The sequence below is a fragment of the Oryx dammah genome, unplaced genomic scaffold (assembly GCF_014754425.2).
Source record: "Oryx dammah isolate SB20612 unplaced genomic scaffold, SCBI_Odam_1.1 HiC_scaffold_17, whole genome shotgun sequence".
In the NCBI taxonomy this organism is placed as follows: domain Eukaryota; kingdom Metazoa; phylum Chordata; class Mammalia; order Artiodactyla; family Bovidae; genus Oryx; species Oryx dammah.
The window spans coordinates 52362354-52376961 of record NW_024070201.1 but is presented as its reverse complement, the minus strand read 5'-3'; the positions used below and the strand labels follow the sequence as shown (position 1 = coordinate 52376961).

General features: G+C 52.4%; 1 protein-coding gene across 3 annotated transcripts in view; it reads left to right on the top strand.

The window, feature by feature from the left end:
* GDPD5 (glycerophosphodiester phosphodiesterase domain containing 5) overlaps positions 1-14608 on the top strand; it is an 88000-nt gene that overhangs the window by 34103 nt on the left and 39289 nt on the right. For all 3 annotated transcript variants that reach the window (XM_040258828.1, XM_040258826.1, XM_040258827.1), the window contains one exon: positions 12912-13088. In XM_040258828.1, the coding sequence (XP_040114762.1) occupies positions 12972-13088 (117 nt within the window). In that variant the 5' untranslated portion in view covers positions 12912-12971. The remainder of the gene's footprint in view (positions 1-12911; positions 13089-14608) is intronic.

The following is a 14608-nucleotide window of genomic DNA, read 5'->3' as shown; positions in this document are numbered from 1 at the left end:
AGTCAGAAGTCAGCCGCATAATTGCGGTGCTCCAGATCCCGCCTCCAGCCCATCCAGCCCTCCCTCAGCGGCTGCCTTAGAACAGCTGGTTTGGCGTCTACCTCCAAAGAAGCAGGTCTCAGGGCAGCTCGAATGGGCCTCTGCCTCCCAGGAGCCAGACGCAACCCCAGGTTTCACCCCAGGGAGGCTGGGCCTTAGATCACGTTTCTGTGGGTCCTGGTGGGGGCAAGAGTGGTTCCGGGAGCAGGCTGTACTGGGTTAGGGCCGGTCTGTGGGCAGCACGTGTGGAGGTGCTTGTGTGGGATCTCACAGTCCACCACCAGATCACGCGGGCTCCACCACCAGATCACGCGGGCTCCCCCACCCACTTGGCGGCTTCCCTAGAACAGGAACGGGATGCAGCCCATCCCTGGTCCCGTACCCAGCACAGGGTGGGCGCAGGTTCAGGGCTCACTAAGGGTCCAGGGGAGGGGAGAGGCAGCATGGACGTATGTGTGATCTGACTGGGTTTGTCCCCTCAGCTCTCCCACTGAAGTGACATCACCACCTCCATGGACAAGACGCCCCTCCCCCAGGAGCCCAGCTCATAGACGCTGGTACCTTCTTCCAGGTAAAGGAAAAAGCAAAGAAGGAGGCAGGCAGAAAGGAGTTGGAGGCAAGCTTCAGAGAACAGCCCACTGGGTTCCAGAATTGATGTTCACTCTCACAGGAGTGGTGAGCTGCAGTGCATGGAAAAAGAGGAAATAAGAATTATTATTCCATTTTATAGGCAAGAAAGAAAAAATAATAATATTCTGAGTAGTTATCTGTTGCTCTCTGCAGTAGACTAGATACTTACCTAAAGCACCTTATAGGTATTAGCTCATTTAATCCTCACAACAGCCCATGAGGCTGGTGCTATTATCTCCATTTCACAGATAAGGAGGCTGAGGTGTGAAGCATTAAGGAACCTGCTGAGTTAGTAAGTGGTAGAACTGGGTTCCAAACTCAGCAGGCTGGCTCTGGGTGCACATTCCTAACCCTTTTGATTTATTGCCTCTCTAGAGCAAAGCATTAAACTGAGTTTCCTTGACTTTCAGTTTAGAGGTTTGATGGATTCCCATTTCCAGGGGAGATTTGTATTTTTAAGAACGAATCCTGGAGAAAGTGATGTGTCAGCCAAAGGAATGAATAGTAAATGGTGGAATTAGAGGCCTGAATCATGGAAGGAGCATGAACCATCAGGGTTTCCTGGGCCAGCCAACCCCTAGGGCTTTCCTCCTCAGCATTTGAGCAAGGTCAGAAAGGAAACCTGGCTGTCTGAAAGAGGGGAAGAGAAGCTTAGGCCCCAGGTTCTCAGACTTGCCTGGAAGTAGCCCAGCTTGTGCTCCTCTTGGAGCGCTGTGATGGGGAGAGATGCAGGTGGCAGTGAGGAAATCAGTATTCTGTGCTAACTCTGAGGTCATCTTGTACTAGACCTGGAACACATAGCAGAGGGTTCAGAAAAAACTGTGGGAGAAAATACTTGAGACTTTTTTTAGTAACTTAATTTTTTCTGTAAATAGGGAAAAGGCTAATTATTATTCAGAGGCAGATTTGGGAGCATACTCAGAAGTGGCTTTACGGTTGGGTGGTTTAAGAGGCTCCGATATGGTCCTTCGTTCCTTCGTTTGCACATTTAACCAGTGCAAATGGGAGCTTCCTTCCTGCTGACCTCGTGCAAGAGCATGGGTCCTCTGTGCAGTGATTCCTCTAGCAGGGACAGGGGCCGGGGGGAGCTCATGTCCTGTCCCTTGCAGGGTCACAGATATCATCTGCAGACTCTTCAGGAGAGCTGGGCCAAATGGATGAGAAATCTCCACCTGGGGAGGCTCTCGGCCTGGCGGGCCAGGCAGCCACGGAAACAGATAATTACCATGCACAGAGGCCTGTGATCATGTCTCAAGAGCTCTGCCTGGTGATGGGAGGACAAAGAAGGAAGCAATGGGCTTCTGCAGGGGGGATCAGACGAGGCTTTGTCCAGAGTGCATTTGTTAAGATGGACGGAATTTGGGGCGGGGGTGGGAGGGCACTCCTGGCAGAGGGCCCAGCACCGGCAAAGGCTTAGGGGAGCAGGGAAGACTGCAAGGTGCTGTGTTGCTTGGAGCATAGTCGTGTGAGGAGGTGCAGGGGCAGGTGAGGTGAGACAGGTAGGTGTGAGGGGAAAGAAGTAAGAGAGATTCCTAAAATGGCAGGACTTGCTTCTCCTCCCATCCCCAGGGCCTGCTTCGGAAGGTTGTTTGTATAATAACTCTGCTATTTTGCATAAATAAATAAAATAAATCATTGCTCACCATTCCTTCAGGGAGCAAAAACCGGGCAGAGACAAGTTTGCTCAGGGCCTGTCTCTGCCAGACTCCACTTCCGCCTGCCCTCCTCCTGTTCAGGGCTCCCTCCTTCCAGAGACTCAGGGAGAGGCATCGGAAAAAGCCAACTTGGTTCCTGTGACTGAATCACTGGGCGCCTGGGAGGGACTGGGGCGTCCACCAGGGAGGGAGGAGAGACTGGGGAAGCCTCTCGCCTCACCAGGCCCCAGGCTGGCCCGTGCTCACTCTGCCTGCTCCTGGGGAACCTGTCACTGCTGCTGGGGGAGAGGGTGGCTGGGGGCAGGCTGCCCCTCTTAAGAGGGCCTACCTTCTGTTCTGGTTTAAAGAGGAACCTGTCGGCCCTCCAGGGAGGGAGGGGCCTGTCTAGAGGCATATACAAGCCTATGCAGGCCAGTCTGCTGGGGAACCACCACCAGCTGTACAGGGTATTTCTGCAGGACTGGAAGGCCAGAGGGAATAGCTCTAGGTCTTCCCTGGTGCTGACATTTGATGACTGTCATAGTCTGAAATCCAGGGCTAGTTTTGAGATCCCTGTTGGATTGCACCAGGATTCTGTGATTGTACGAGCCTTGGGGGAGGCGATTCTAAGACTCTGGTTAGCGAGTATGTGGGCTGTTCTGGTGACTGCTCAGCCCAGCCCACAGCCCTGATTTGGGGAAGGAGAGACCCAAGGAGAGGTCCTTTCTATGCCAAGGGAACCCAAGGGTTCTGGGCAAGGTCCTGAGCTTGGCCCCCATTCAGCTACCCAAAGCTTTCCTCCCAAAGAATGAACTCCCATGACAGGGGGCTGCTGGCCCACCAGGCCCCAAGCATGCAAGTCAGTCCCCCAAGGGCCTCAACCAAGGATGCAGCTCAGCTACCCTCTAGCAGCCTCAACTTCCTTGTCCATAAAATGGGGATCTGGTACTTGCCCGTGGAGTTGGGGGCCATGCTTCAGTAAGACGATGTGTGTGGAGACTTTGTACACTGTAAAGTGCTGTGCGTGTGGTTATAATCGTAGCTGCTGTTGCTCTGATGAGGTTGTCTCCTTGGAAGGAGGAGCCACCTGATTCTCTGTACATCTCTCTTGGGTCCCAGCATTGCAGAGGCTTCTGAAACATTTACCGCATGAGCTAGAGAGCCTTGGGTATGGAACAGATAATTCCAGAGACTGTGGTTCCGAGGAAGGAGGAGAAACAGGGAGCACTCGCTACAGGAGGGGCAGAAGCACCCACATTTGGGGTGAAGCCAGCCTGCTGGGAATTCCCCCGGAGGAAGAGCCATCAGAAATCTTCTGGGACAAAGTGTTGGGTAAATAGGAGGCCCTGGCACCACGGTGAAGAGATTAATAGTGATCCTAATTAGGGAGTGGTTGATTCTTTGATGGCTCCTGTTGAGCCCCAGCCTAAGCCACCAGTAGCTTTTCCCCCAAAGAATGAGTGGTCATGACGGGGGTGGAGTGGTGGGGAGTGTGCTGGCCCACCAGGCCTCCTTCCCAGGCCCTCCTAACCCGCCCGCCCCCTCCACTGGCAGCTGCTTCAGTGACAGACTTCCTTCCTGCCCTCTGTCTGCCTCTTTGCTGATTTCATTAGAATCTAGGGCTTTCTCTGAGGCCCAGAGAAATAGAGTGACTTGCCCAGGGCCACACAGTGAGATGTGGCAGCCCACATCTCTCAGTTTAAGCCATCTGACGAGGCCCGGGCAATGGGGAAGATAGTGGCTTTGAGCATTCCTCAAAAGCTAAGCACAGGCGAGCAGTGGGGAGGAGCCTGGAATCTGCTCGGCACCCCCATCTCCAGCCGCAGCTCTGTGGCCGGGGACTTGTTCTGTGGGTTTGGTGGGTTGTTTGGGGAAACAGCCCAGCTGTTGAGCTGTCTGGGGATGCCTTGCTGCTGGCCCCCTAGGGCCCCAGTGGCCTGGGAGGCTACTGTTGGCAGCAGACACCACGGTCACCACCAGATGGAACCGACATGGGGCTTAACTTCCTGCTGGAGCCCTCAGTCCTGGGAGAGGCCCTGCTCACCCTCCCTGTCACCACGCTTTCCCTATGCTGTCCGCCTAGCAAGATCCCTCTTGTGCTAGAAGTCATCCCTTGTTTCTGAGTTCTCGTGACATCCACCCTCTCCAGGAAGCTGCCCTGCACTGCTACTGGAGGAAGCACAAGAGTTGTGGGTCCAGAAGAGACCCTGACCTGGCAGGGCTGGGTTCCTGGAGGAGGGGCTGCTGCACTGAGATGAGTAGATGGACGGAGTGGCCCCGACCTAAGGTGGCTTCCCAGGTACAGCTGCATTGGGAACAGGGGATGGGCATGCAGCGAGGAAGGACCACAGGGAGGCCCTGGTCTCGCTCCAGGGCCATGTTCCCCAAGCACTATAGGGAGGAGTCCCCACTGCCTTGTGCCGTTTACCCCTTGGGTTTCACTCTAAGTCAGGTGTGGAGTCGTCACTGTGAGTTATCCAGGCCATGACTATCTATACCTGGGTTCCTGTCGAAGATGGTGGCAGCCCCTGGGCAGAGATGGGGCCCAGGATGACCAGGCTTCTCCCTTTGTCACAGGCCTGCCTGCAGCTTTCATCCTGATCTTGACTGCTCCAGCCAGGGGTGGGCTCCTGACTTCCAACCGTGGTTCCTGGGGTTGGAGGAGGCTCTGCCCCATCAGACCAGACAAGGAAGGACTGGGAATTTGTCCTTCCATCCTCCTGGAGCAACCCCATCTCTGCTTATCTCCTGAGAATGAGGAGAGAGCAAGTGGTTAAAATGTTTTAGAAGCTGGGTGTTAAAAAGTCCCCTAGAGATCATCGGATGTGGTTTAGACCCTCCCCTGATACAGACAGGAAAGCTGAGGCCAGAGGCTTGTGGAGGTCACCCAGCCTGCTGGTGCCTGAGCTCAGTTTCCGCCCACCAGCCCTGGGGCTGGGCTGGGCTGGGGTTGACACTCTACGAGGGCGGCCATAGCCAAGGAGAAAGGGTGATGGTTCCTTCTCCATGTGTATGCCCTGCCTCCTTCCCTGGGGGCTGGAAGGCTGCTGGAGGGGGACGTCAGGTCTCTGCCTCCCCCAGCCCTGAGCCCATGGTGGGGGTGGGATGGGGGAGTCCTCTCTCCCCCCCAGAGTTCTTGGCCCCACTCTGTGCCCCTGCTGCCCTGGTGCCAACCAAAACATTGAACTTGGCCCTTTGAGGTGCAGTTTTCAGTGACACATGCTGTGGCTGTCATAGACATAGAGGGTGGTAGAAATAAGGACAGACAGACCCTCTAAGGCTAGTGCCTTGGAAAGAATGGGCTTTAGACTTGGCAGCCCTGGCTGCAAATGCTGTCTTCTCCACCGTTAGCTGTTTGGTCTTGGCTGAATCATGTAATCTCTTAGGACTAGATTTATTGATCTAGCTATCTATCGATCAATTGATATAGATATTTAAATTAAATGCATATATGTTTGATTCTTGGACTTCCCCTGTGGTTCAGTGGTAAAGAATCTCTCTGCAATGCAGGAGGCACAGGAGACGCAGGTTCAGTCCCTGGGTTGGGAAGATCCCCTGGAGAAGGCCAGGGCAACCCACACCAGTATTCTTGCCTGGTGGGCTACAGTCTATAGGGTTGCTAAGAGTCAGACAAGACTGAACCAACTTACCATGTATACATATTTAATTATTAGATGATTTTTTTGGTGAGAGTTTTTAATTTCTTATTTATTTTTTTTAACTTCAGTTCAGTTCAGTCTCTCAGTTGTGTCCGACTCTTTGCGACCCCATGAACTGCATCACGCCAGACCTCCCTGTCCATCACCAACTCCCGGAGTTCACTCAAACTCACGTCCATTGAGTCAGTGATGCCATCCAGCCATCTCATCCTCTGTCGTCCCCTTCTCCTCCTGCCCCCAATCCCTCCCAGCATCAGAGTCTTTTCCAATGAGTCAACTCTTCGTAGGAGGTGGCCAAAGTACTGGAGTTTCAGCTTTAGCATCATTCCTTCCAAAGAAATCCAGGGCTGATCTCCTTCAGAATGGACTGGTTGGATCTCCTTGCAGTCCAAGGGACTCTCAAGAGTCTTCTCCAACACCACAGTTCAAAAGCATCAATTCTTCGGTGCTCAGCTTTCATCACAGTCCAACTCTCACATCCATACATGACTACTGGAAAAACCATAGCCTTGACTAGATGGACCTTAGTCGGCAAAGTAATGTCTCTGCTTTTGAATATACTATCTAGGTTGGTCATAACTTTTCTTCCAAGGAGTAAGTGTCTTTTAATTTCATGGCTGCAATCACCATCTGCAGTGATTTTGGAGCCCCCCAAAATAAAGTCTGACACTGTTTCCACTGTTCCCCATCTATTTCCCATGAAGTGATGGGACCAGATGCCATGATCTTTGTTTTCTGAATGTTGAGCTTTAAGCCAACTTTTTCGCTCTCTTTCACTTTCATCAAGAGGCTTTTTAGTTCCTCTTCACTTTCTGCCATAAGGGTGGTGTCATCTGCATATCTGAGGTTATTGATATTTCTCCCGGCAATCTTGATTCCAGCTTGTGTCTCTTCCAGTCCAGCATTTCTCATGATGTACTCTGCATATAAGTTAAATAAGCAGGGTGACAATATACAGCCTTGACACACTCCTTTTCCTATTTGGAACCAGTCTGTTTTTCCATGTCCAGTTCTAACTGTTGCTTCCTGACTTGCATACAGATTTCTCAAGAGGCAGGTCAGGTGGTCTGGTATTCCCATCTGTCTCAGAATTTTCCACAGTTTATTGTGATCCACACAGTCAAAGGCTTTGGTGTAGTCAATAAAGCAGAAATAGAAGAAATAGATGTTTTTCTGAAATTCTCTTGCTTTTTCCATGATCCAGCGGATGTTGGCAATTTGATCTCTGGTTCCTCTGCCTTTTCTAAAACCAGCTTGAACATCAGGAAGTTCATGGTTCACATATTGCTGAAGCCTGGCTTGGAGAATTTTGAGCATTACTTTACTATCATGTGAGATGAGTGCAGTTGTGTGGTAGTTTGAGCATTCTTTGGCATTGCCTTTCTTTGGAATTGGAATGAAAACTGACCTTTTCCAGTCCTGTGGCCACTGCTGAGTTTTCCAAATTTGCTGGCATATCGAGTGCAGCACTTTCACAGCATCATCTTTCAGGATTTGAAATAGCTCAACTGAAATTCCATCACCTCCATTCATATCTATTAGGATTTTCTAGGCATGAATACTGGAATCGATTGCCATTTCCTTCTCCAGGGGATCTTACTGACCAAGGGATTGAACCCAGGTCTCGCACATTGCAGCCAGACTCTTTACCATCTGAGCCACCAGGGAATCCCGGTGAGAGTTTTTAAAAATTGATTAGAAAATGCAGAATTCCTACATACTCTCTTTCCCCTACCCCACAATTTTCCCTGTATTAATATCTTAGGGGGGTTCATTTGCTATAACTGATGAGCCAGTGTTGATACCATATTATTAACTGAAGTCCACAGTCTATATTAGGGTTTACGCTTTGTGTTATATATTCTATGTGGTTTGACAATTGTGTAATGACATGTATCCATCATTATAGTATCATACAAAATAGTTTCACTGCTCTAAAAATCTACCTGCACACTCCACTTCCAACCCCTGGCAACCACTAATCCATTTACCACTTCCATGGTTTTACCTTTTCTTGAATGTCATATGGTTGAAATCATATAGTATGTAGCCTTCTCTCATTGACTTTTGTCACTGAGCAATATGCTTTTAAGGTCCCTTCATGTATTTTTATGGCTTGATAGCTCATTTCTTTTTGTGAAAAGTGAAAGTGCTCAGTCATGTCTGACTCTCTTGGACCCTATGGACTATAGCCTGCCAGGCTCCTCTGTCCATGGAATTCTCCAGGCAAGAATACTGGAGATCTTCCCAACCCAGGGATCAAACCTGGGTCTCCCGCATTTATTTTTACTGCTGGGGCTCCAAAATCACTGCAGATGGTGATTGCAGCCATGAAATTAAAAGACGCTTACTCCTTGGAAGGAAAGTTATGACCAACTTAGATAGCATATTAAAAAGCAGAGACATTACTTTGCCAACAAAGGTCCATCTAGTCAAGGCTATGGTTTTTCCAGTAGTCATGTATGGATGTAAGAGTTGGACTGTGAAGAAAGCTGAGCACCGAAGAATTGATGCTTTTGAACTGTGGTGTTGGAGAAGACTCTTGAGAGTCCCTTGGACTGCAAGGAGATCCAACCAGTCCATCCTAAAGGAGATCAGCCCTGGGTGTTCTTTGGAAGGAATGATGCTAAAGCTGAAACTCCAGTACTTTGGCCACCTCATGTGAAGAGTTGACTCATTGGAAAAGACCCTGATGCTGGGAGGGATTGGGGGCAGGAGGAGAAGGGGACGACAGAGGATGAGATGGCTGATGGCATCACCGACTCGATGGACGTGAATTTGAGTGAACTCCGGGAGTTGGTGATGGACAGGGAGGCCTGGCATGCTGCAATTCATAGGGTCGCAAAGAGTGGACACGACTGAGCGACTGAACTGTGCTGAACTGAATATTTCATTATCGGGATGAACCCTATTCCTCCATTCACCTGGAACCCATATTTCTAACCTGTAAAAGAAGACTGTCAAGCTCTACTTTGGACAGTTGTCATCAGAAGATGACGCGGGTACAGTGCTCAGCATGGTGCCCTGCAAGCCACACCCTCCACCTTCTGTCACTGGCTTCTTTCACTTTAGCATGATGTTGTCAGGATTCATTCACGCTGTATTAATGGCAGGTATCAGTGTCTTATTCCTTTCTATTGTAACCTTGGGTTCTTTTTGTGCTGTTCCATCTAGTGCCCATTCCTCAGATAGGTAAAATAAGTCTCCAAGGTCACACAGCAACTCAGTAGAAGGAGACCAGGCTGATAGCCAGGCACTGACACCGGGCTTGAGACTCTTTCCACTGTCAGGAGAGCGCGCAGACCTGGCACCAGAGGCAGCAGGGTCTGGGGGCAGTGAGGGCCTGGCAGCCGGCCAGTCGGGGGGAGGGATGAAGAGCCAAGGAGTGGGTGAGGCGCATTCCCAGGGTATAAGGGTGGGCGAGGCCCCTGGAGGTATGCCTACCCCCAGCATCCTTCACCCACTCCATAGCAGACACTCACTCCATCTCCCGCCTGACTCCCTTCCCTGTGCAAACAGGATGCTGTGGAAGTTCAGGTGAAGAGGTGACGGCTTTCTCTTGTCCCAGAGCCAGCAGGGCTACAGGCTGGAGATTTCTTTGGAACTTGGCTGATAGCAGCAGCCCTGGGAGGTGACTTGGAGAACCAAAAGATGGGAAGTGATGCCATTAGTCTGGGCAGGAGCGGGACAGGTGTGGAGAATCTGGTCTCTGGGGATTTGTACCAACCACTCAGGGTCTGAGCAGCATGTCTCTGTTAGCAGAACTTTCGGGCCTTTTCAGAAGTACAGTCCAGGAAGCCCCCAGGACTGCCTTGTGCTAGCCACTGGGGAAATGGGAGTAACTCAGGTTGTTCCCTGGGGGAGGCAGGTGTGTCATCTGTGCTCCCACAGGCAGCCCAGGAGGGAGGAGGGACTCCTGGAGCCCTCTCACCCAACCTGGGTCTCAGGGAAGGCTCCCCAGAGGAGGTAACATCTGAGCGGAGACTTGAAGCGTCAGGAAGTATTAGCCAGATGAAGGGACAGCAAGTTCTGGAGTGGTGAGGCTGGAGGAGTCAGATCCTGGGCATTTGTCTTTTAGGAAGCTCTCTGGCTGCAGGTGAGAGCTTAGATTGGCCAGGCCAGGCCTACCGCAGAGATTCCCCACCCTGGGGAGAAATGAGACCTGGGCAGCGGCCAAAGGGCTGGTGAGAAAAAGGCCTTGAGGGATGTTACAGACACGTTAGGGGTGGTGAGGTGGTCACTATGCCAGTGTGGGTCTGGGTGGCCCCCCTGGAGATAGCAAGGAGCCACTGGCGATCTTGATGGCCCCAGGAAAATGTGTAAAGGAAAAAGAAGTTTACCTCTCAGAGATACCCCTGCACTTATGAACAGAATGAAAATTCACGGCAGGTGGGGGGTGAGAGGGGAACAGTTCCAAGAGCCCCAGTCAGCCAAGTCCTGGGCTGAGACCTTGGTGCAGACAGTTCTGTTTCCCTCTTTTCCAGACTTGAAATGGAAATTCCATTCCTGGGTGGGTTGTAATGCTCAGTTGTGGGGGGGTGGGGGAGCAGAGGACACATGGGAATCGGTCCCGGGGTTGGGGGGTCCTGGGAAAGGAATGTGAGGGCAGGGCTCCTGCATGCAGAGTGCCCGCCTGCTGTACCTCTGCCATTGCAGCCGTGTGCCCCGCTGCCACCAGCCCTCCCTCCCCCCCAGGCAACTGACCTTTTTTCGGAAGTCAAGACAAAAGCTTCGACCAAGGCTCAGGGAAGAGCCCTGAGGGGCTCTGGCTACAGGTCAAGTCATTGGCCAAGGCAGGGTGAATCCAGTTCTCTTTCTACATATACCAGCTGCCTTCCCCATTCCTGGGGAAAGTGTGATGGCCAACCTGACAGTAGAGGTCCTCATTTGGAGATGCACAGGGTAAGATGTGGTTCCCTGGCTACGGATTTTGCTCTTTTACCTCCTCTGGAAGGCTGTGGATATGGGAGTCCGTATATGAGTACACACTCCTTTTTTTTTTTTTTTTGGTTGCGCTGCATGGCTTGTGCGATCTCAGTTCCTCCATCAGGGATTGGACCCAGGCTCTTGTCAGTGGAAGCATCAAGTCCTAACCAGTGGACCACCAGGGAATTCCTACCCTGACACACTCCTTCTGGAGAGGAATAAAGGAAAAATGAGAGGGTCTCCTACCTGCTGACCGCCCCCGCCGCCCCCAGGCCTCCCAAACCCCATGGGAGCTAAGCTGACTGCAGCAGCATCCCCATCCAATACTGTTGCCTTGAGCCCTGGACTTGGCTCAGCTCAGAGAGCCCCCAGCATCTGTTCTGTGTCCACATGCCTCCCCAAGGAGACATGGGCACAGGCTGCAGCAGACAATTCCCAGCACTTAGGTGGCTGCAGGTCAGTCAATATTCCCAGCAAGCTCCTAATTCATCCCTGCACTTGCAGTGGAGGCTGTAATCCCTGTGCTGAGGTTAGCACTTGGGCAGTGGGGGTGGTGGGGTGTTGGGCAGAGGCCCTGAGTAAGGAAGGCCCAGACGTGGAAGTCGTTGGTGGGCCTGAAGCCCAGTGCCCCTGGGGAGGGGAGGGAGCTTCAGAGGGAGAGAGGGAGCTCATCCTGCAGGCCTCCACTCAGCGCCGTCTCTGGGAAGCATGCCCTGACCCTCCTGTCCTATTAAGTGCCCACGGCACCCTTTCCTCTCTCCACCACATGCTGCACTTATGATCCCGCGTCATGAACCACTGTGCCCTGTGGTGGCAGGGTCAGCAGGCTTTCCCTGTAAAGGGCCAGACAGTAAGTACTGTAGGCTTTGTGGGCCCTGTGGTCTCTGTTATAACTCTGCAGTTATAGTCAAAGCAGCCGTAGACAGTGCATAAATGAAGGAGGAGTCCTGTCTCCAATAAAACATTTTATGTATGGACTCTGAAATTTGACTCTTGTATAATTTTCACAGATCAAAATATATTTTTGTTTTGGCTTTTTTCCTCCCAACTATTAAAAAATGTGAAAACCACTCTTAATTTGTGGGCTGTGTAAAAATGTGTGGCTGGTTGGATTTGGTCATGAGTTGGAGAAGGAAATGGCAGCCCACTCCAGTATTCTTGCCTGGAGAATTCCATGGACAGAGGAGGCTGGTGGGCTATACAGTCCATGGAGTCACGAAGAGTTGGACACGACTAAGTGACTCACACTTTCACTTATAGTTTTCTAGCCCTCAAGTTAAAGCCAGACTGCCAGACTCTGCTGTGTGACCTTTGGCAAATTGCTAGACCTTTCTGTGCTTGAGAATTCTCACCTGTAAAATGGGGATGATAATGACCGTACTTTGAGAATGTAAAATCGTACAGCAGCTTTGAAAAACAGCTGTTGGCAGTTCTTCAAGAAGTTAAACATAGAGTTATCATATGACCTAGCTACCCCATCCCAAAGTAGGTACTCAAGAGAAATAAAAATATACCTTCACACAAAAATGTGTTCATAGCAGAGTTTTCATGACAACCAAAAAGTAACAACCCAAATGTCTATCAACTGATGAATGGATATAGCGGAACAACTAAATAGTTCCTCATAAGAAATGCAGTACTGATTCATGCTATAACGTGGATGAACCTTGAAAACGTTAAGTGAAAAAAGCAAAACATACAAGGCCATATATCATATGATTCAGTTTATGTGAAATGTCCAGAATGGGCTACTCCACAGAGACAGAAAGTAGGTCAGGTCGCCAGGGAATGGGAGTAGGAGAGTGACAGCTAAGGGGTTAGGGGATTTCTGTTGGTTGGTTAGGTCCTGGGTGGGCGGCAGGGGGCTGCGAAGGATAGGCCTCTGACTCCAAGTGAGCCAAGGACCCACCAGGGCTCTGAGCGGAGGCTGACCCTCCCTGACCTGGGCTGCAGAGACCCTTGCTGTGTGCGGACTGAGTCCCCGGCCCTGCCCAGCCTCACAAACCTGTGCTTCCTCCCACAGGACCAGCTGGGGGCCTCCATGGGCGCCTGAAGGCAGGGCGCCAGGGCCGCGGGCACGAGCATGGTGAGACACCAGCCCCTGCAGTACTATGAGCCGCAGCTCTGCCTCTCCTGCCTCACGGGCATCTACGGCTGCCGCTGGAAGCGCTACCAGCGTTCTCATGATGACACCACTCCGGTGAGCTGTGCTGGGGCAGGCCCCAAAGGACAGGGACAGGGCAGGGGCGGCGGGCCTCAGCTCTGTCACTCTGCTGCTGTGGCCTTCTGGTTTTAGTTTCTCCTTCTGTAAAGTGGGCCTGTGGAAGTTCCCAAATCTACCTGAGTAGGTGGGCAAGGCAGTAGGCCATCCTGTCATGGGTGTAGCTAGTTGTTGATGCCCTCCTGACAGTGTGGGGGCTGGGTTGCTCGTGGAGCCCTGGGCAGGGTGGGCTGCTCCAAGAGGGAGGTGTCCCCCCTAGGTGAGCAGAAGTTCTCAGCTTCCTGGTGGATCCCGATGGGCAGGCAAGCAGGCAGGTGGCCAGAGGGGAGGGTGGGGAGCTGGGCCAGGCCATCAGGAGCCTGGGAGCTGGCAGGGCCATGGGCTGGCACCAGGGCCCAGTCACCTGAGCTGCACACGCCTGCCAGGGCTGGCAGCAGGTGCTCAGCCGGATACAGAAAGCCTCCTTCAGTGTCCGGCTCCCCAGGCCAGACCCCACACTGCACTTCCGTCCCTGAGCCACCGTCAGCCGGTAGATCTAGTTTCTTCTCTGAAGGAACCCAATTCCTTCAGGAGGGGACGGAGAGAGAGATAAATGGTGTTTATCTAAGAGCTTTGCTGCCTGAAAAACAACTTTCTCCTCCCTCCTGCTTGTCTGAACAAAGAGGCTAGCCTCCAAAATCAGCCAGTCCCAAAACAGGCTGGAGTGACCAGGGGCGGAGGTCAGAGGCCAAGCATCGCTGGGCTACCTGCATGTGGAAGTTGGAGAAGCTTGTCCGCCTGTGTGCCTTCCTTCCCTGCCTGTGATGGTAGGGACGAGGGGACAGGGTGCTAGACTCACCCAGGAACCTGGGCTCATCACCCTCAAATGGTGAGAAGCAGGTACCACCTGGTGGGCACCTGGCCTGATTCACTGCCATGTCCCCACTCAAGCACACAGGAGACAGTACACCCAACTGAGGCAAGGGAGAGGATGGCCCTGCCCAGGGCAGCCTGGCCGTCTTCTCTGCTTTGCTCCGAGCTCTGTTCTTCCTGAGACAGTGGACAGAAGACAGCAGGGCCTCCACGTGTCAGGAAGGCAGGAGCTCACAGTGCGCTGGCACCCAGGTGTGTCTGTCTGTGTGCTGGGTGCTAAGCTGAGCTTGGACACGCAGCCACCCCTGTTGTTCCCAAGCCCATGAGCTAGATGTCATCACTACCACTTCCCACCTGGGGCAACAGCCAGGGAGGTTGTGACCAGGCCAAGGTCGCAGAGCTGGTGAGGGGCAGAGCTCAGATCTGGTCTGCATGGTGTGGGTCGAGCACTCTCGGTGGGGCCGGGGTGGAGTGGGAAGACAGCTGAGGCTGAGGAAAGGAGGAGAAGGATGGCTGGCCTCCTAAGAAGGAAGCACTTGGCCATCAGACACTGGAGGAAGCCGCTCTCCTGGGGGACCTCACACCTCTTGGTGGGCTCAGGGCCAGCCAGTCACAGACTGTGTGGAGTCAGGAAGTGATGGGTCTTG